This window comes from Sinohyriopsis cumingii, chromosome 7 (genome assembly GCF_028554795.1).
Source record: "Sinohyriopsis cumingii isolate HCF-2022 chromosome 7, ASM2855479v2, whole genome shotgun sequence".
Taxonomy (NCBI): Eukaryota; Metazoa; Mollusca; class Bivalvia; order Unionida; family Unionidae; genus Sinohyriopsis; species Sinohyriopsis cumingii.
Genome location: NC_142967.1, coordinates 105812088 through 105834798, shown reverse-complemented (window position 1 = coordinate 105834798; position 22711 = coordinate 105812088). Strand labels below are relative to the sequence as shown.

Here is a 22711-nt window from a genome sequence, read left to right as displayed (position 1 = left end):
AAAACCGGTTGCTGTTGCAGCAACCTGGATGGAACCAGATTCATCAAGTAAATGGCACATGTCAACAAGGTAGTCACATGATACAACTTTGGTAGTTGTTCTCTGAATAAATATATAGACAATTTTGTTGTTCTTTTGATTTTTCTTTTATTCCAAACTCTATATGACTTTCATTTAATATTTTTTATATTTTCTTTATGACTGGTGAGTACCAGCTCAAATTTTATCCACACTTTAGTTTCATCTTGTCTGTCAGCAGATTAGAGAAAATGATTGCAATACTTACAATTTCTGAGAAAATAAATAGTTTTACTATTGATTTCATGTATGAATGAGTCCATGCAACAGCGTTTAAGTTTTCTATGCCATCTGGTATGATGCTACACTTTGCTGCAAACATGTTGGCTTTCTTGAGATGCTAGAATGTTTTTATACCTTGCATATAATATTGGGCTGTCTGTGAAATAACATGTCTATTAAATGAATCTAATCCACCAAGCATTTGGATTAACTATATATATATATATATATATATATATATATATATATATATATATATATATATATATATATATATATATATATTGTAATAAAGTTGGAGTATGCGCATTTGGTTATAGTGCCCCGTTTTAAGGAATTCTTAGATGTGTGTGATTACTTGTGTGTTTATTGGAATTCGGTGCAATGGAAATATCCATAGCCTGAAATATTTAGACAGTTACTAGGAGCAAACATCACGGAGTGAAATGTTAGTGAGTTTCCATGATACTATGGTTCACCAGTAATGAATTCAGGCCAAAACCAAATGAATATCCCTGGAGTAAAATAGTCCATACTAAAATCTCGTGGTGTACATTGGTGGTGTGACTGCAGTGGCAGTATTTATGGCAGGAAACTGGTAAATTACACAAAGGAATAAATAGGAAAGGGACTCGGCAGATATAATTTATGTCACCATGGTGACAAATCTGGTGCAGTTATATTAACGAAATGTGCCTGGAAAGCTTACATTGACTGGCTTAAGGTGGCAGAGTTAAAATAGTTCCCAGTGTTAGGGGATACTCGTATGGTTTCTATAGCGTGAACGGCTGGCAGTATGGTAACATGATGAAGAGAAGCCATGCAGATGTGCGGTTGATAGATATTTGGCAGGTTGTGAGATCTGTAGTCTTGCCTTGATTGGAGTCAAATTTAGGTATAGAATGGACAAGTCTGGCTTTCTAATTTACAACTGAAGTTTTATGGAAGTCTTTGGAAAGTTGGGGTAAACTTATGTTTTTTTGTGAGAATCGTGACAGGGTTTTGACAACTGCTCAGTCAAGTAAAGACCCCTGGCTTGTAACAATATATATATATATATATATATATATATATATATATATATATATATATATATATATATATATGTGGCAATATAATTATTTAGCAAAAAGACACCTTACATGTGTGTTTCATTAAGATTAAATGTTAAAAAAGATGCAACGCTAAGCTGTAGATAATAAACAGCAATAATTAAGCCAACCAGGCTTGAAAACAGTAGGGAGCTATCAAGTGTTTACAAACTGAGCAAAATACCAGCAGGTTACAATTGCTAATAATAAGGGAAAATTAAGGAACTTAAGACTATTCAAAATTAAAATCATTAAAGAGTTCAATAACCAAGCATGATAAATTAGTGTGCTACCTGCTTACCAGATATAAAAAATGTCACAATTCACAATATAATTAAGGTGAATAAAATGATTGGCCAGCATGTGTGCAAGAAGCAAGGACATGAAAATTAAAATAAATTATCTAGTATTATAGCTGCTTAGAAATTGTATTTGAATGCAAATAAAAACACCAAACTGAGAAACTAACACCTATAGAATGGGAAAATAAACTGTCAAGATGTACACATGTCTGGAAGAATTGTCTAATAAACTCTGAGAGAGCTTAATTAAAGAGTGATACAAACTTATCAGGGTAAAAATGTTCATGAGGAATATAGCACACCAGACCTATAATATGCTCAATGACCCATGAGATGGAGGCTAATCTTTACATAAACAATATTCAACATTATGGCCTGGGGAGAGAAAAATATAATAAAGAGGGCCTTTCACCATATCTAAGATGTGTTGGGTCTCATGCAGTGTTCTGGAACATTCTGGTTCACCCTAATGGAAAGATTAGAGTGCATGAAATTTTATTCTTTCAGTCAGGTAATTTCCTCCCAGAAAAGTACTAGCTATGAAATATCAACATGTCTGGTATTTACTGATATTGAAATGGCAGTTAAATTAATTAAAAAAGTTTATAAAAATAGCTGGAAACAAATTAGTAATAGCTTAAGCAAAAGTTGCACTTGAAATAAATGAAGGCTAAAAGTATTTTATCATCATATAATTTTGAATCAGTCTCTTATGACTTAACATTTAAACTGCAAGCTCATCTCCATGTATTGAATATTACTTAAAATGAAACTTATTCAGCAGAATTGCAAAACCTGAGAGAGACCTACCTGAATAGATGGCAAGAGGAAAAATATCTAATATGTCATTCTCTGTGGCCTTAAAGTTAACAAAATAATGATATCAGAAAATATTATCTATGATAACCTGAACAGACCTCTATCAGCTAAGTATAAGTGAACCGTAAGTTTACACACACTGTCATTTTCTGACTAACAGTTAACTATAAATTAATGTTTCAAGCTCAAGGTTTACTGCAAATTACAAAGTTCAACAAATGAGCTACTCCAATTGTTGTTCCCACAAGATTTATCAATTCCAATGAGTCATACTAACAAGAAGAATATCATAAAGGTTTATTGAAAATAATTTGAGATTTAAAAAAACCAACTCCCCAATCACTGAATAAAACTCCAATCTTTGACTGATCATACATATCACAGATTGAATAAAGCAACGTGTGTGCTTGTGTGTAGCAAGGTGTGTGCTTGTGTGTAGCAGCGTGTGTGCTTGTGTGTGCCCCCAAGTCTGTTATTATAATTAGTACCAAGTTTACCACTGTTCTTCTACCTGAGCATGCACAGCATTTGCATATCAGAAAATGGTTTTCCATACTGGGCTTGGGTGTTGACTGTTGACTGTTAATGAGAGCTCTCATTTTATTTTATTTTATTTTGCATTACATTCTCATTTAATTTCAAAATGGCCTTTTCTACTGTAGTGATAGCAACTGCAACATCAGTGAATTTCTGCATACGCTGGATAGTGTCATGCATAACTGTCAGGACACATGTATTGATTCAACCCTGAACTTGTTGGTTACATGATATACATACTGGTTGAATATCCAACACATGCAGTATGATATTGATTGCTGCAAAACACATTTCCTTATGTCAGTGAATTCAAGAAATGGATACTTATCAAACCAGTATGACTGAAATTTCTGGGTCTCTTAGTTGTGTCATATTTTATACTGTCTGCTACCGCACAGCCTGACTTGTGTCTGTTTAGAGAACTAGTTAACTCAGACTGAATGGCCGACTTACATTTTAATCCTCTACTTTTAAAAGAATTTTTCTTATCTGAATTTTCCCTATGACCATCTTTGCCAAAATAACTGAGAAAACTTACTTTATCCAAAATAGAAAAGATATATCTCATTTGACAACTACTTCCAATAAGATGATCAAAATATACATTGTGTTGACCACTGCTTAATAAACATAAATGTTAAAATGCAATATTGCACATTTAAAGCTGATCCTCTACATAATCAGTTAAAAATTAAAAGACTCATTACTGTCATTTATTCAGTTCATAAAGATAATGGACACTTACATCAGTAATGTGCATTTCAATAAGTTCATTGCACTGACTCAATGGATTTATATCAAAGGGTGATCCACCTGTGCATATCTGGGTTGAGTAAACACAAGGTTGTTTAAAACACTTCTAATTAATCGCACCAGATCTGTTTTATTAAAAGTGTTTTGATTGGCCCATAATTTGATCACTTAGCCCAATATGCAGTCATACAGTAATAGAACTTGCGCTCAAGAGACAGTTACCTGGAAAGACCACTTATTGTTCTACGTAAATGAATCAATGAAGAGCAGTTAAAACTCATGCATTCAGAATGTTCAAGGGCATGAATGGCAAGATAAAGGTATATAAAATCATTAAAGCATGAAGATTAGCACCTGTCCAACATGTTTTGAAATAGGATTTAAAAAAGCACTTGTCCTGGACTAGTACTTTTAGAAAATATTACTTGAAAATTAATAGTTTGGTATATTGGGCTATGGGATTCAATCAGCCCTGAGTACCAAACATTCTCTTGAGTATATTCTAATACAATGTATTGCTGGATAATGAAAATTATTTGACACCAAAATGATGGTTTAATGGCAAAAATCCAGAGCCCAAAAGATTTCTGGGGCATCACTATTATGATTAGACTTGGCCATACTTCTGTTATCCATCTCGGGAATTTAAACTACACTGCTGTGATGACAAATCAAAACTTGTTTAATATTTGGTTCAAGTAGCTTACTTGATGAAGATGGATTCTGCTAAATATATTTTTGAATGACAAATAGCATTTATTACATGGGGAATAAATCATGTTTATGGTTGTCACCTTTTTGTTTATTTCAGTTAAAAATTTATTATGGAGCATGAAATCTGGTGATTCAAAGTAGAATGCTAATGTGTTTAGAATTGTGTCATAAATTATCATTTCAATAGAAATGTGAGAGATTTGTATAAGGACAGAACTTATAAGTTACATATTACATGTATACATTCTATCAAACTGATTACTTGTATTTATATAAAGGAACAAATTCCTGTGGAGGGAGCAGCTTTTTTAAAACCACATATTCATTGAATTTTGTGGGAATTCACTCTTAATTCTCACATATTTGTGTAGCATGGTAATGACTTACATTTCACTTATAAATATGAACAAGTTTTTTGGATGGAATACTGCATGACCATGGGAGTGCAGTATATCCACCTGACAAAATGAGTTCATATTTTCCCATACAAAGGCAGTAACCTTTTTATTATATGCTCATTTTCTTATTCTACCTAATGCTTAATTATATTAATAAAATATACTGCAAGAAACAAAGTAACTGAATGTATGCCATATTCCAAACTAAATACACAAGCGCAGATACATCATTACACAACAACAACATTATTGCTGTGCACATAACTCAGCCCAGATAAATTTGATCTTAGTCGTGCGCTGACATAACTTTCGAAAGAAAATGGTGTGTCTAGTTAAAATTGAAATTTGGAGTCATATTATGAATGAATAAGGATTGCAACAACTTTTCCATTTGATCAGGATTCAATAGATTTTGGTATTTTTTTCAATTCTATGAAATTTTGCGATAATGGTCTGGATTTATATGTGACAATTCCACATGAAATACATGGGACTGAAGAAGTGAGGGAGAAGCATGTTGACATCTGCAAATGTGTTTCTGTTTCTGTCACTGAATGTTTGAAATCATAATGTGTCAAAGATATGAAGTCTTTCAATTGCAATTATCAAAATGACGCTATGGAATTTAATGCATATTTCATTTTGAGTGCAGTAAGGAGGATGTAAAGCAATTGTATTCAAAGTTACAGTACAATTTCAAAATGTGAAATCAAGATTGAGAACCTATGCATGGCTCATGTAATTCAGATTTGCAGAACTAAGAAAGTACATTTTGAGGAAATTCAGGATGTAAAACTATATGTATATTTTTTTGCCATTCTTTACAATTACCAGCTAAAGAAGAAAGTGTATGTCTTGTCACTTGCATGTTATTTGTAAGGACCCTTTCTTGTGTCTACTGTATAGGTAGCCTAAATCTGAAACATTGTATCAGAAAAGTTAATACAGCATGTGCCAAAGCAGCTGGTATATGGCAGTCCATGAAACATCTGCTTTACTTCATTCAGAAAAAAAAATTAATCAACACAACAAGCATAAAGCTCCTACTATGCGAGTGTACATGATTTGTTACAAATCAAAAGTGCTAGCATCTGTGTCCATTGTTTGTTTACAATAAAAAGTAGTTCCTTTATGAGTGCAATATGAAGTTGCATGCGAGTTCAGTATCATAAAATATTGAACAATTCTGACAATTAAAAGTTAATGGAGAAAAAAATGAGCATATAATAAATTAAATTTGTATAGATTGTTTGTTAGTTTTTATTAATTTATTTTTTATTTCATTATATGCTATTGATAATATGACATTGTATATTATACCTGATGTGTCCAAAATCAAGTTCATTTTCTTGTTGACCTGAACTGATTTTGGTTTTGTAGTAAATATGTTTATCTCAATCTAGAACTATGGAAATCCCGCATGAATTGCTGGCTCTACCTGTTGTTTAATGCACATTTTCTGTTATAATTTTATTAACAAATTTCTAATTACAACTAAGATGTAATCTTGTAAACATTATAAACCTTCTTATATTTCATTAGTTAAGTTTTTTTATATAGAAACTATGCTAATTGTGACCTGAGGTCAATTAGAAGACTATATAATCTTGTCACTGGAAAGATTATTCATTCATGCTTTAGGTTGAATCAATTTGTATTATTGTATTGACCAGAAGATCATTGGGCCTGAAATTTATTTCTTTAAATTATTTAATTCAATTGATTTTTCTTTGGAAATACAGAGTGCCCATAAAAATATTATTCTTGGACAGAGACAATGACTGGGATTTATAGTGAATTCAAACCTGGATTTATATTACTATGATTCAACAAAAAACTGCTTGTACAAAACCGTGATATAGGCCATGTACCACAGGCACATCAACACTTCAGCTTTGGATGTATCTTGGACTTTTACTAAGTTTTATTCAGGACTTTAATTATCAAAACTTGTGTCTGCAATTCTAGCATTATTTGGGATTAAATTTGCAATACAGTAAGTTCCTTTTTATTACATGTTCACTTAAATTCAAGGCAAATAAATAGTTTGTTGAATTTGACAAAGTTTCTGTTCTCACTCTTTTCTATTACTTATATTAAGTCCATAGAGACATAATAAGTGAAATGCCTAATTCACCTATATGTATGTTACTAGCCCCAGTCAGAATATCATCAACAATTCTTGAATTATCCATGACTTATTTCAAAACACGTTTACAAATCATTTATAAAATGCATCAGAACATTTCATGAGCAGTTCATGAACATTCAATGGCTGACTGTTCAAGAACAAAATTTTAAGAATTGTTCTAGAATATTTTGTACTTGAACAGTTCATGAGCAGGTTCATGATCTGTTTAAAAACCAATGTTCTAGAACAGTCTGGTCCTTCATCTTCAACACCATGGATAAAAAATGTAAGTTTGTGGGCTATACATATATTATAGTAATTATGCTACCATTACGGAAATGTCCTTTTGTATCAAGAGTGATTCACAATAAATGACCCATGGGACACATTTGCCCAGGGGTCCTGTAGTTGGACCACATTGTTCTAGAACAAGTCTTGAACTCATGTCCTTGAACTGTACTTTGCAGAGACTGAGATGCATGCTCCTAGTAAGCTTGTTTCTTGCTTGTATACTTCTGTATCTTCTATTTGATAGTGTTTATCTCATAGCATAAATATAAATTCTCTTAGGAGTCAAACCTATAGTACTGAGATTATGATGATCATAGATAATACTAAAGTCATGATTAAATGTCAAATAGCATAGCTTACCTGAACTGATAGCTGGAAGAGCAATCGACTTCAGGTGACGGTTTTCAGCCTCAATGAAACAACCTATTATGGAATTGAACAAGTCTGTCTCACATCTTGCTGTGTTCCTTGCATCATGTGGATAATAATCACTCCATCTGGGTCCAACTGTATGTATAATACAATGATATGGCAGATTTCCCGCAGTAGTAACACACTGCTCTCCAACTTTTATCTGACCCCTAATTTTCAAGATTTCACTCCCCTCTCTGTCAATCTTTGGGCCAGCCCCGTTAGCAATCACCAGAGCAACACCACCACCATGCTGAAGGTTGCCATTGGTCTCATTCACAATAGAATCAACATCAAGTCTAAGGATGTTTGCTTCATACACTTTTACAACTATTCCTTCTAATGTGCTGAATACCTCGACATTTGTTGCTTCTTGTGACCAAGAAAAAGATCGTGTTATCTTTTTCTCTACAGGAGTCTCCTCTTCAGAAAGTAAAGACATTGTGTCCTTTTGGTTAGCAAACCAGTGTCCTCTTCTGCTAGTGAGCTTCTTTTTGCCCATTTTAAATTCCACCTTGTGTTTGAATTTCTGCATTTCATCATAACTATCACTGTATACTAACACCTGCTTATCATTATCATCCCACACTAATAACAGTTTATCAGACTTTGCTTCTTCAACTGCTGACCTGAATTGCTCTTCTTCTTGTGGATCATATGTTATTTCAACTTTCTGTTTTCCTCTAAGGGCTGCAATCTCATCATTAATATTTTTCTTCATTTCTTCATTGAGATATGAAAGATCTCCAAAAACATACAGGGTTCCTTTTTCATGAGTAAACTTGATCTTGAATTTCTCGGTCCATTTAGTATATATTTCCAAAGACTGAAGAGCAAGAAAATCAGTGTTTGACACATTCTCAATTTTTTCAGTGATTTCATATTCTCCAGAGATGCTGTTTTCAGCAGATCTTTCTTGTACTTTGATTTCTAATGTTTCTTCTGCAAATTTAATCAAACATTCTTGTGCTATCTCAAGCCGGTGTGAAGTTACTGCTTTGAACTGAATGTTGCTATCAGTATAAGAAACGGCTACCCCACTTTGTTGTTCCACCTCATCCATCAGATCCTGTTCTTTCTTTGTTTCTCTGCCTTTACTCCAGACCTGAGGTTGAACAGCTGCTGTGAGGCCTTGAATTTTCTGGGGAAAATAGAAACTGTACATTTTTATACCAAAGCATTTTTTGATGTGAACAAAAAATCTGATGAAAAAGATGCATCCAATGAGGCATTATATTATGGCAACTTGACAGATTCTCTAACCAAAATTCAAGTCTGAGTCTTTTATTACTTAAACAAATTAAAGGCAAACAGAAAACCATCTAAAATCAAACTATTAAGAAAATTGGCTTAATTCTCACAGAAATGCCAGTTGGTAATGAATAAAATGCAAATGATGCCAAGATGTTGCTGCTGTAATTATTATTATTATTATCACACCATTATTATTATATTCAAAGTTATTCAAATTTACTAACCAATACTGCTTGCTACAGTAAAGTTTAGGTCATAATGAAACTATCTTATCTAAAATTACAATGTTCCCACTTTATAATCCTTTCAAAACAAGCTATAAAACTCATGCTAAACTTAAGTATGTTCCAACAAGCCCATGTCATAATAAAGCATAAAACGAAAATTAAAGAAGATATTAAATGATGTAAAATTCACATTATAACTGACTCTCAACAGCTAGAACAATGTATTTGTGTATCTACCAACAGAAGTGGATGATTATTGCCAGAACTGAACAAAGCTTTTGTGCTGAGGACTGATGCATCCGATATAGGCCTTGGGGCTGTTTTGCTACAGGAGCAAGAGGGAATGGAATTGCCCATTGCTTATGCAAGTAGGAAATTGCTCTCAAAGGGAGTGAAACTACTCCATGATTGAGAAGGAGTGCCTAGCCATAGTATTATTAGTTGCCTTGTTATTCCGTAAAATTATAATCATCTGAGACAGTATTTACAGTCACAGGCACTCATGTCATTAGTAAAAATGAAAAAGATTATTTGATAATACCCACTTGCTGTCTACAAGTTAACACAAAGTGACATGGTTCATAATCTGGACCCCCCATTCCATGATAATTATAACTATCTTAACCCAGAAGTATGTTCAGCATATACTATACATTCCAAACATGTTCCACCTGTTTAATGAAGAATTTTACTTGTTATTTAATAACCATTTTAACACAAAGTTTCTACTTTGAATTGTATCTTGACTCCTTTGGTTTATTTGAAAGCTTTACTACCAGTGTGTTGCACACTGAAATATGCTACAATGAATTCTCAATTGTGGTTTTTGCTTGTTTTGTGCCTGGTTAAATAATAACCACCAATGAGAAATCAATGTAGCTTATTCTTTGCATGACAAACAGGAAGTATTGGCAGAGCAACAGAGAGACTTTGTGGGAAAGTCAGTAGATATGTCAAGTACTTAAGCAGAGATGCTGTCAGGGTGTGCTGTTATGCGAATTGTGCAAAATTTGTACAAATTTATGTGCTTGGACAATAGTGAAATGCAAGAACTCCTGCAAATTTGTTGAAAGTCCCACAATAGTCCAGTCTTGAAAGTACTAATGAACACACAAGTGTTTTAGTGGCATCAACTGAAAGATATTTGCGAATTGAGCTGATGCATCTCAGCTCAAGATATGCAGCCTTGCACATGTTCATGACATATTGGTGCAATGTGAGAGTACTGTCCAGAGTAACACCTAGGTTTCATACTGATTGTGTGAATTTAATCTTGGCATTGCTGATATTTATTGTTTGAGGTAAAGGATGTGAATTAGAAAGTCTTTGTGGTGTGATCAAAATGGCCTCAGTTTTATCATCATTCACCTGCAGCTTGTTACATGTCATCCATGATTTCACATCAGAAGTGCACCTCTGTACACCTTGGATGGTAGCATCAACTTTAGTTGGGTGGCTAGATTTGTATATTTGGGTGTCATCAGCATACAATTGGTGAGACACTGGATGATGACACTTGAGAGCGGCTGAGTGTACAGAATGAAGAGAACAGGTCCAAGAACAGACCCCTGTGGCATTAGCTTGTTAGTAATCTCGAAGAGCTCTTTGCAGCTGCAACTTTCCATGATCTTAGTAGTGTATTGGGCTGATTTCGCTGCATGGACTATATTTGTGACATTCTTCTTAGCGACTTCATAGATTTGCTGATGAATAGTGAGTGTGGTGCATGGAAAGCCAGACCCTCTCAGCTTTACGGTGGTCTCTTTTAGCAGTACAAAGCTGGACCCTAACACTGCTATACCATGGAGAACACTCTTGAATTGATACTCTGCACTTGGTAGCTGGGGCATGTTTGTCAAATAATGAACGCAGACAGTTATCGAGTTGTTCTGCGGTAGGACGTAAGCAAGTTGTTAGGTTAGCTTGGATGTTGTGCATTAGTTTGGTTCTATTTATCATACGGAGGTTTCTCAAAGTAGCAGATAAAGGTAGAGGGTTAGGGACTGATACGTCAAGATGGCACATAATGCAGACGTGATCTGATGCAAGGTCATGGGATACCAGGGAGGACCGTAGAATGTTATCATCAGGTCTATGAAGAATCCAGTCTAAAATGTGACCATGTTTATGGGTGGGTTGGTTAAATGACTGTTTGAGGTTGAAAACATTAATGGAATCTAGGAGTTTTGATGTATTTGAGTTTCCGGGGGAGTCAAAGTGAAAGTTGAAATCTCCAAGAATAATCAGGTTGCCACGTATCGAATTTCCATAGTCCAGGAGATTCGGAAACTGCTCCAAAATGAAAGAGTCAACCAGCTTGTTTTTTTCTGCTAGGAGGAGGGCGGTATAGGCAGAAAAAATGGACTGACCTTTGTTCCAGTGTGAGTGTGGTTTGGACTAGTTCAAATGATGTGTGGTCGAAATTGAATGTTGTGGTGTAGTTAAGACGTTTTATCATGGAGTTCTTGTGATGACAGCAATTTCACCTCAGCAAGAATTATGGGGGAAGGACTTGATGGAGTAACCAGTGGGTGTTAGATCTGCACACTTGGGTTCATCACCTGATGTTTTTAGCCATGTTCCTGTCAGGAAAAATATGTCAACATTTTGGTCGTTGATAAAATTAACTATTTCTTTGCACTTTTCCGGTGGTCCTACTGACTGGGCATTGAATAATGCAATGCGTATAGGTATTTCTTGGATAGCTGACACAAAGGTTGACAAATTAATAGGGATTTGAATTAGGTTATCTAAATTAACGGTCAAATTATTTTTTAAATTGTTGAGCCAAAATAAGGGAGGTAACTGGGATTCTTCTTCCTGTTCTATGCCGGCCAGCTTTGAAACTATACATGACATGGGCATAATAATGTAATGGCAGTATACATGATAAGTTACACTGATTACATTACTGGTACAATAATTACACAGCAACAGGTTCAGAAGTAAACCTAACCCTGCTCGATAAGAATCCTAGTGTACTAAACATTTCTTAAAAACGTAGCCTTATATTACTAATGTAAATCCCTTGCTAAGATGCAAACAAGAATAGAAATATGTGCATTATACTTCGTAACCCAAAGCTACATAGCAAACAGACAAAAATAAACATGGTAGCACAATAGTTGTATCTTACATACAAGAAATTAATAAACTTACATACCTCTACAGCTGAAGATATGCAAGTCCTTATAACTTGCCAACTAACAAGACTATCCATAATGTAAAGAGTTTTACCTATGGTGAGGGATTTATGCACAGTTATTGTCTGTGCACTGAAGGCATTCGGTTATTCCCATCGAAAGCACTTCGCACGTGCGGCATAGGATGAACCGAACTCACTATTTTGAAATACAACACAATATATATAAATCACCCGCGGATGTCATTGTACACGAAAAACAATAAAAGAGTACATGTATTAAATAAATAAAAAAGTTTAAACATATTTGTGACATTGGTGTGAAGTTAGTGATTTGAACTGAACATTACTCTCAGTATGAGAAATGGTTACCCCACTTTGTTGTTCCACTGTATCTACTGGATCCTGCTTTTTCTTCACTTTTCTAACTTTTGTCCTGATCAAAGGATCTACAGTTGCAGTGAGACCTTGAATTTTCTGGGTGAAATATAAATTGTATATTTGTAATAAAAAGTATTTCTGATGTGAAAATGAGAAAGTTGCTGCATGCATAAGAAAGATGATAAATCCAATGAGGCATTCTATATACTAAAATCAAGTTTGCTTCTTTCATTATTTAACCAAAAGCTATTAAGCAAGCAGAAAAATCTAAAAGTTGTAGATTGGCTTCATTCTCACACAAACACCAGTTGGAAATGCATAAAAAAAAATGTTGCCTAGATGCTGTTGTGTAATTATTATTATTAATAATATTTTATCATCAAAACTCTGAGTTATTCTAATCAACAAACCAATGCTGCTTGCTACAATAAAGTTCAGGTCATAATATAACAACTTATCTATAAATACAACTAGTACAAATTTTTCCACATGGATTGGATATGGAATCCATACGTACTTTTACAGAAATATCCATATGGACATTTTTATTCTATAGTTGAAGCACTCTTATGGATTTCAGTGTATCCACATGGAAATGTTATAGATTCCATAAGTACTCCGTATGGAAAATCTCACGGAATATGCTAATTAGTCCATGAGATCTGTAGGTCATCCATATGGAATAAAATTAAAATTGCATTTAGAATTTGTGAATACTCCATATGGAATTTGTGAATAGTCCATATGGAATTGGCAAATATACCATATGGAATTTGTAAATGGTCCATATGGAATTTGTAAATAGTTCATATGGAATTTGTGAATAGTCCATATGGAATTGGTAAATATACCATATGGAATTTGTAAATGGTCCATATGGAATTTGTAATAGTTCATATGGAATTTGGTAATAGTTCATCCCATAAGAAATTTTCCAGGCATACTTAAGGCAGATTTCAGACGGGTTTCTTCAGCGCTTTCTGTCTAAACCATAAAAAAAATCTGCTTCAGAATTCTATTAAACTGCCTAATGATTCTTAGACATTATTGAAAATCAATGATAAATATTCACCATAATTTTTAAAATGGATCATAAATTTTATTTTGATAGACATTATCAAATAAGATTTAGGTTTTTCTTGTCCTCATTTTCTTTTTCGCATACAAAGCCTAATCCATGATGGCATCACTTAAGTCTTTTTCATTTCACTGAAAAGTCAGGTGAGATTTCACAAATATTTGACTAAAACTTTTATGAGATTTCACTAAAATTTTGATCATTATATAGTATTTTACTGAAGTTTCTGAAATTTATTACACATTTCAGAAGGTTTCAGATTAATAATGAATATGAATTAAACAGGACTTTATTAACCAAGGTGATATTAAGTTTGCATGAATTTTTTTTACAGATGTTGTAATTATATGACATCCAAGACAAGAAATATGGGAGTTAATAATACTAATACTAATAATAATAATGACTTTATTTAGAGAAGGTAACATAATTACAGAACTAATCGACCTTGAGGCCTTCTATCTGTTATGTACAATATTAACAGTATATACAACATGACGTGAAGAATCTGGCTTGACACTAAATAGTTAAGTGATTTTAAAAATCAAAGTATCAAGCCTGGAATATATGCACAGGTATCTGTGAACACATAAACATATATAAAATATAAAATATTTAACTGCATTGAAAAATTCAACTGTGATAATAATGCCAAATTACAGAAAAGCATCTATTTGACACATGAAAAGAAGAAATGCTAGAAGCCTGTCATGTTACTTGTACTGCAACTTAATTTTCAATTAATGTACAAACTATGATGCTGTTGTGGTTTCTTGAATTAGTCCTTGTTCCATAAGCAGCCATGACAAACGTTTATCATGGTATAAGTACTCTTATTTTACACTGAATTCTAACACACCTAGAATATTTTGATAAAATATACAATAATGCCTCACAATATTGAACGATGATTCTACGTGTGGGCCAAGAAAATTCCGCAAAGATATGACGAACTTTGATAGACATGGGTATTTTGCAACAATTCCCACCAGTGATTTATACGTTTTCCTCCTTAAATTCATCCTGGAAGTTAATCAGTTTTGAATTATATAACTTCGAATTCATCCTGGTTGAATTCCTTGTCCTATTTAGCATGTTAGCCATTACTGTAGAGCTCATCATGGCATGAAAAGCAAAATGCTAGTCCTGGCATTCAGTTTTCATACAGACTGACCAATTACATTCCCATCGACTTTGCATTCAAGCTATTCTCACTGCCGCACATTTTTCAAATGGTTATTCAAACTCGTATCCCACTTGAATCGCCATGTTTAGCATTCCATCAGTTTCCATAACACAACGATTCATTGGGCAAGTACAAAATTTTGACCAATCAGAAAGCTCTTTACAATGATCATCTTTTAAATAATAAACAGAACAAATACTTATTAGAAAGCTCATTGCGGAATGGGACCAGATAGAGAATTATTTAAAAAATGTTTTGGAGATGATATTAAATAAGTGTCTGTATCGGGGGAAATCAGATTCAGGTCTGGAGAAAAGCGAAATTCTGATTTAAAACAGAAAACAAGTAAACTTGTTTGAGGGCAGTTAAATCCAGTTTAAGTTATAAAAAATACAACAACAATAACAAAATTTGATAAAAAAAATATAAATACAGAAAGATGTGGAAAGAAGTTATTGTGCCCAAAATAAACAATACAATTACAGCTATCAGAAACAGTGAATATTAATGCTGCTGAAAATCATTCAAATTGTACAAGAAACAAAAAATAAATTTATTATATCTTATTGATATTTTTTACTAAAATGTCAGTGATATTACAATCACAAAATATCACTATATTTTTAGAATTTTTGACAAACTCTCAGTGAAATTTCAATCACAAGTTCCCACTGATATTTTCAGAAATGTTGGTAGAGTCAGTGAAATTTCAATAACAAAATTTCCCTGATATTTTCAGAACTTTTGGTAAAATCTCCTAAAATACCATAATTTTAGTGAAAAAGGACATTTGAGTGAATGTCAAGAAATGTTCATTGATTTTGCTGAAATTTAAGTCACATTTTCACTAGGATATGATTTTTATAGAGCATATTTTAATAGGAAGCCAACAAAATTACTTTTCAGAATAAACATCAGATCAAGCCCAAAATCCACCTTGCACCAAATTGTTTAAGTCCAAAGATTCATCTATGCTTGTACTACCATATATTAATTTTCTGATCATGTTTACATTTTCTCTACTTTTTTGGTCATGTCTTTGTTTTTAAACATCTTTGGAAATAAATGAAAGAAAACTGACATACATGTGTTTCTTCAAATTTATATGAGTATACAGTCATCCTTCCACATCAGCTACACTGACATATACATGTACTCTAACTCCCACCAATATTTCTATTTTAATCAGATAGTTTAGGTTATTAATTTTTCAGAGAGTTTTTCCATGATGCTATAATTCATGAGCCTACTTTCCATATTGAAAAAGGTGCTTATGGATTAAAGTTGCAACTTTATTCCATATGGAATTTTCACTTGTTGTGAAGTACTTATGGAACTGATATGGAATAAATTGTCTGATTCCATAAGTTTTTCAGTCCATATCTCTTCCATATGGATTCCATAAGTATTCCATAGGGAATCCATGAGAAATTTCTGTATGGGAAAAGTATATAACAATTGAATCCATCTATATAATTGCTAATGCATGACAAGCTATAAAACTCATGTTATGCTGAAGTCTGTTCCAACAAATAGCCTGTATCATATAAAACCATAAAACACAAATTACAGAAGATATTTGTTGATATAAAATTCATATTATATTTGATTTTCAACAGTTTAGAACAAGAGTAAACCAGGCAGCAATATTATAACTTAAAACCACATTCCATCATTTCATAGGATCTATGACATAGAGAAGGACTATAATGCTAATAAAAGCGTCCTGTAGCGATGTATTATGTTATGTATCAGTGTATGTACTAGTAGTAGTCAATGCTGGTCTAAAGAGCTATTGGTAACAAACTGTTATGCTCTGGGTCCTGACACATGGATTTACCAAAGTTTATAATGTCTGAATGAACACAAAAATACAGTATATAAATTGAATACAAGAAATTGACAGTTATGACCAAGTGAATTTGTTTACAACATGAAGCCTTAATTATAACATTGATGTTGATGTTGGCATCCGTTAGTCTCAAGAGATGATGGAAGTACGCCCGTGAGAGATGTCCCGGTTGGTGGTCATGCAGCGTCTGCTGTGGCTATGTAGTCTAACATGGGAGTGGCAATCCTTGCTGCACTCGAAGGTTGTGTCTGGTGTTGGTTGGAGCTGCTTTTCCTTCCTCTGCAATCATTTTCCATTAGCTAGCAAGCATAGCTTGTTCTCGCCGGCTTTCAGGCCAGTGATCAGATCATGTCGCCAGCTTGATCTGTCTAGAGCGAGCTCTTCCCAGGTGTTGACATCAATATCAAGGGCTTTCATGTCATGCTTTCAGACATCCTTGAAGCGAAGATGTGGCCGTCCGATCTACCTTTTGCCAGAAGCGAGTTTCGAATAAAGAATGTCTTTGGGGATCCGTCCGTCATCCATCCAACAAACATGGCCCAGCCATCTGATGCGACATTGGTGGAGGAGTGTGACCATGCTGGGAATCTTGGCATGTTCAAGCACGTTGTTGTTTGTTATTCGATCTCTCCGGGTGATCCAAGTATGCATCGGAGGCATCGCATGTGAAAGGCGCTCTGTCTTTTCTCTTGTGGGGCATACAGAGTCCAGGTTTCACTGGCGTACAGGAGAGTGTTTAGCATGCAGGCACATTATACAGTGATCTTAGTGTTCATGGTCAGCATGCTGTTGTTCCACACTCTCTGCGACAACCTGGAGAGAGTTGTTGATGCCTTTCCAATCCGTTTGTTGAGCTCAGCATCAAGTGAGAGGTTGTTGGTGATGGTAGAGCCAAGGTATATGAACTGACTGACCACCTCAAGTTCATAGTTGTTGATGATGATGCTTGGGGGGTCCGTGTCCTGAACCATCACATTTAATTTCTTTAGGCTTATGGTCAACTCAAACTCATCACATGCTTTAGCAAAGCGGTCCATCAGGTGCTGTAGTTCAGTTTCTGTGTGGATGGATAGAGCATGTTTTTGATGGTGACTTTGCTCTTTGCCATCAGTCATGCCAGGTTGAACAGTCTGCCGTCTGATCATGTGTGCAGGTAGATCCCTTATGTAGACGTCCCAAAGGCGTGCTTGAGCAGGACTGGGAAGAAGATGCAGAAGAGCGTGGGGGGCAAGGACTCAGCCCTGTTTCACTCCACTGCGGATGTCAAAGGGGTCAGATGTTGAGCCATCATACTGCACTTTGTCTTTTATGTCATCGTGGAAGGACTGGATCATGCTTAGCAGCTTTGGAGGGCATCCAATTTTTGCCAGAATTGTGAAGAGTCCATCTCTGCTGACCAGAGCAGTGGATCTTCTTCAGCTGAAGCTTCAATTTGCAGCACACCAGCGAGTGGTCAGTGTCGCAGTCAGCACTGTAGAAGATGCGGGTAAGAAATACACATTTTATGGCTGACTGTCTTGTAATGATCAAGTCCATCTGATGCCAGTGTTTAGACCTGGGATGCATCCAAGACACTTTATGCTGTGGCTTAGTCTGAAAGAATGAATTGGTGATGCTGAGGTTGTGGTACGAGCACATCTCTAGAAGGCCAAACTTGCCAAGACAGGAGGCCCAAGAGACATGTTCGGCATCCACCCTAGCATTGAAGTCGCCCAGCAAAAGCAAGTTCTCTTCCTTGGGAATTTTGTAGATGAGCGAGTTTAACTCATCATAAAACTCATCCTTGGTATCTGTGGAGGCATTTAGTGTGGGAGCGTAAACACTGATCAGGTTGACAGGCCCGTTTGTGGTGTGGAGGCTGAGGGATAGCAGTCTTCCATTTCCTTGTTGGCAGGGTTCTATCATCCCCAGCAGAGTGTTCCTGACAGCGAATTCAATACCAAACTCTCTGGCTTTGTTGGCACTCTTTCCCTGCCAGAAGAATGTGTAGTTCTTTTCTCTGAGGGACCCGGAATCACATAGTCGTGTTTCCTGTAGTGAGACAATCTCAACCTGGAGTCTTGCAAGTTGTCGTTGATGACTGAAGTCTTTCGAACATTGTTGATTGCCTGAAGATCATCTGAAAGCCCAGTCAGCAAGGTCTGGACATTCCAGGTACCTAGCTTGAGGAATGAAGGTTTCCTTTTGTTATTTCTTGGTGCAGTAGTTGCAGTCCGCTTATAAGGTACCCACATACCTTAAGCCTTACACACCCATCAAGGCAGGTGAACTGTGGCAGGATGGCACCTTATTGGCTGGGGGCTGCCCAGTTTGAGGTGGGCAGTAGCTGTCCAGTGAAACTTGTTGGTCTCTCCCACCATCAGAAGCAACCCCTGGCATCTGGCTCTTCGCCAATCGAGCAATGACTTATGACCGGTAAACTGCTGCTTCCTGTGTTGTGTCGATGCTGTGGAGCAAAGCTGGAGTGTCCTCTCCAGGGTGCAAGCCTGGGAAGGGTAATGTGGAGTATTAACTGTTGCCCATGCAGCTGATCTCCCCTCTAAACACAGCTGATGGATCCAAGGAAAAGGACAAGCCGATACATCATGGCACCAGCTGCATTGCAGGATTTGATGACATGACACTGAAAGCAATGCCAAGTCGCCTTAGGGGTTTACTCCCTCAGCCTTTCCCAAGAGAGGGTATAGTCGCAAGGCAGCAAAGATTTGAAATCAGAGTTTACCTTCTCCTAGGTGGGTGACCACCCAAGGTTAACGAGCCCTATCTGCCCAAAGCAACTGGTTTTGAGGCAGCAGAAACTCACCAGTGTCATTCCTTCTCCGGTCAGTTTAAACAGGTTCTGCCACTTGTGAAGGCCTGGAGCTGGATTTGGTTGTCAGAGGCTCTATCAGACACAGGCCATTGGTAGATTTCCAAGGGAAGTGGGTGCTTATCTCCCACATTAGCCCCCAGCAATGACAACCCTTCGAACCCATTATTACATTATTAAATGAATTATGAATGCAGATAAGTCATATTAATTTTGGCGCTCACTGTAAGTTAATTAGAAATGTGTTTTACTATATTTAAAAATAACCACAACAATAAGTTTATTTGAAATTAGCTACACCTCTAACGTTGAAAACAGTTGTCCTTTGCTTAGGTAGAAGATATGACTGAAGAAGTCCTGCTGTGTGCCTCACAAAATGCTTGTATATTGAGAATCAGTAAATTTTACTTTATTCAATTTTGCATTGAAGTTCGAGTAAAAAGTACTTTTTAATGCCAGAGTTTCAGAATAAACATGCATAGACCTATCAGATACCATGAGAATTTCATATCTTTCAATATATAGCATGAACACTGATATCAATTTAGGAGAAGCAGCAAACATGGCTTTCAATATGGTTCCCATGCAGAACATGTTGAAGGTTAGATCACCACCATTTTCATTTAGTATCTTATTGGCACGATTATATGACTATTCATTCAGGAAGAATAAAAATAAAAAGACCATCAAGATGGCCATTATAGTGGTCTTTCTGTACATTAGATTGCCACCATTTTCACTTAGAAGTGACTAGCTGGACATGAGTCCCTTGAATGGACATTGCTTTGCTGGCTGAATTTTTTCCAGGAATCCAAGATAACACTTTTTTATTTTAAAAATACTGGTTGATGAAACTCTCTCGGATATTCTCAAGTTATATGATTTTATGACAGATGTCATGGTGGCTATATAAAATGTAATGTAGTGAAAACCTCACAAGATCATTCCATGCAGAAGGAGTAGCCATAACTAGATTTTCATGACTGTTCAATGGGTCAGTCATTTTTGATGTCAGATCAGTTTTAGTTAGGATCCACATTATTACTGAAGAAGGTCCTTGGTGAAAACCTCATGTCTATGTTAAGATCCATTCAGGAGTACCATACAATGATTTTCCAGATGGCCATGATGTTGGCCATATTGGCTGTCAATTGGCACTAATGTATCATTTTGAACCAACCAGACATGGAAAGAAGAACATTCCCATATCAATAACATTCAGAAGAAATCACAGCAACAAGATTTTCAAAATGGCTGTTGCAGGAGCTATACTGATTATCAGATTTGCATAATTTTTAATTTCAGACCAGCTAAACATCAAAACAGAAATGTCACAGTGAAAACAAAGGGCAATCCTCCATTCCATAAGCTGGCCTAAGGAGAACAGAGCTAACAAAATTCAGTGAATTCTCCAGATCAAGATTAACATCCTTTGAAAAGAAATAATATCAAGATTTTTAAGATAATCACTATGACAGCCATATCAACATCTGATCAGCGCTGTTTCATTTGAACCATCAAAACAACATAGATGTTCTAGCAAAAACCATATGTTGATAAGACAATCCATTCTGGAGAAGTAGGAATAAAATGATCATCAAGATGGCTGCCATTGTAACAATTTTAGTTGTCTGTGTTCTTTGATGCCAACTAGACATCATATCAAGTGTTTAGTTGAAAAACTCATGCTGGTGTGACCATTCACTGTGGTGGAGTAGCGATAAGATTTTCATTTCATGTCAACTATGCATCACAGAGTCTTTAGTAAAAATCTAATGTCAATATGATCACTTAACTAGGAGCATTAGTAATAAACAATTTTCATCATGATCTGCACAGTGGGCATTATTTAATTCTGAGGGACACCATTTTCCTTTAGGATCAACTAACCCCCGAGTTGAGTAAAGTTTCAAGGCAATCTTTCCAGTGGTTTAAGAAGAGTAACAAATATAATCTTGTGCCAATGAACAATGCTAACTCATTGCCTCTTTTGGTCTATGATTTGTATTAGAACTGAAAAAAGTGGGGACATAGTAACACTTGCTTTTTCATAAGATGATCATAATGTGCGTTCAGTTTCAGATCATCCCAGCAAAAGGACACACAAATTAGACTGAGACCACCCACCTGGCTAACATCCTCAGTTAACCAATGCAAGTGGCTGGCAATGAAATGTTGGTTGGTAAGGTGTGATTTTTCAAAATTTCTTTAAATTCTGTTGACAGGTTATCAATTAAGTTATTTCAAGGTTTCTAATTTTCTGTTTTATCTTTTACCACAACTGTTCACAGATTATCATTTGTGTAAAATTAAAAGACCTTTGGAGCAACATACTTTCTTTCAGATTTGAAAAAATTTTGATGAGCCATTTTTGAGAACTCATTTCAAGGTTGGTCTTTCTTTTAGTAACAGTTGCATCCATAATGGACTCTAACTCTGCATAATTAGTAAACATTTCCAAGATCTAAAAACTATGATGCATCTGGTCAAAGTTGATAAAATCTGTTAAATGTTTTTTTAGGTTTTTTTTAGAAAATCTTAACTTAGTGCTAAACTACAGATGGGCATAATTTGCATAAATCTGAAAGAACTTTATGCCAATATACTTTTTAAATATAGTCATATTCCATGGCCAATTTGTTTCTATTCTTTCAGAAAATAACAAAAGCAGTATAAAATTGAATGAATTTCATCTAGGTTAGTGTCAAATTAGCACAAATTTTGTTGAGCAGTTTATGACAAGTCATTTGAAGGTTTTTCAGTAATTGCTGACATATTGGATTGCTGACTGGCATGAATTGTAAACATGATATCCAAGTAGGCCTGAGGTAACTCACATGATTTTCATCTGATGAATGTATGATTTCCAAAATACCATCAGGTGCATCTCTATCCTGACTCTTTTGTTAGCATTGGTTGCAAATCAGTGGCCTGTGTTGGAAAAGGACTATTCATTCACATGACAAACCAATAGTGACTAGCCTGTGGCTTGGTGTGTGACAATTCACCTGGAAATGGTGGATGCTGAGATGCTA

The 22711-nt window shown here is 35.2% G+C and overlaps 1 protein-coding gene across 1 annotated transcript in view; it reads right to left on the bottom strand.

Moving 5' to 3' along the window:
• The window catches only part of LOC149795881 (uncharacterized), a 50993-nt gene that overhangs the window by 5728 nt on the left and 22554 nt on the right, over nucleotides 1–22711 (bottom strand). Inside the window, exons 10-11 of the mRNA XM_089963876.1 lie at nucleotides 12743–12847; nucleotides 7697–8888 (exon numbers count right to left, since the gene is read on the bottom strand). Coding sequence (XP_089820002.1) covers nucleotides 7697–8888; nucleotides 12743–12847 — 1297 coding nt within the window. The remainder of the gene's footprint in view (nucleotides 1–7696; nucleotides 8889–12742; nucleotides 12848–22711) is intronic.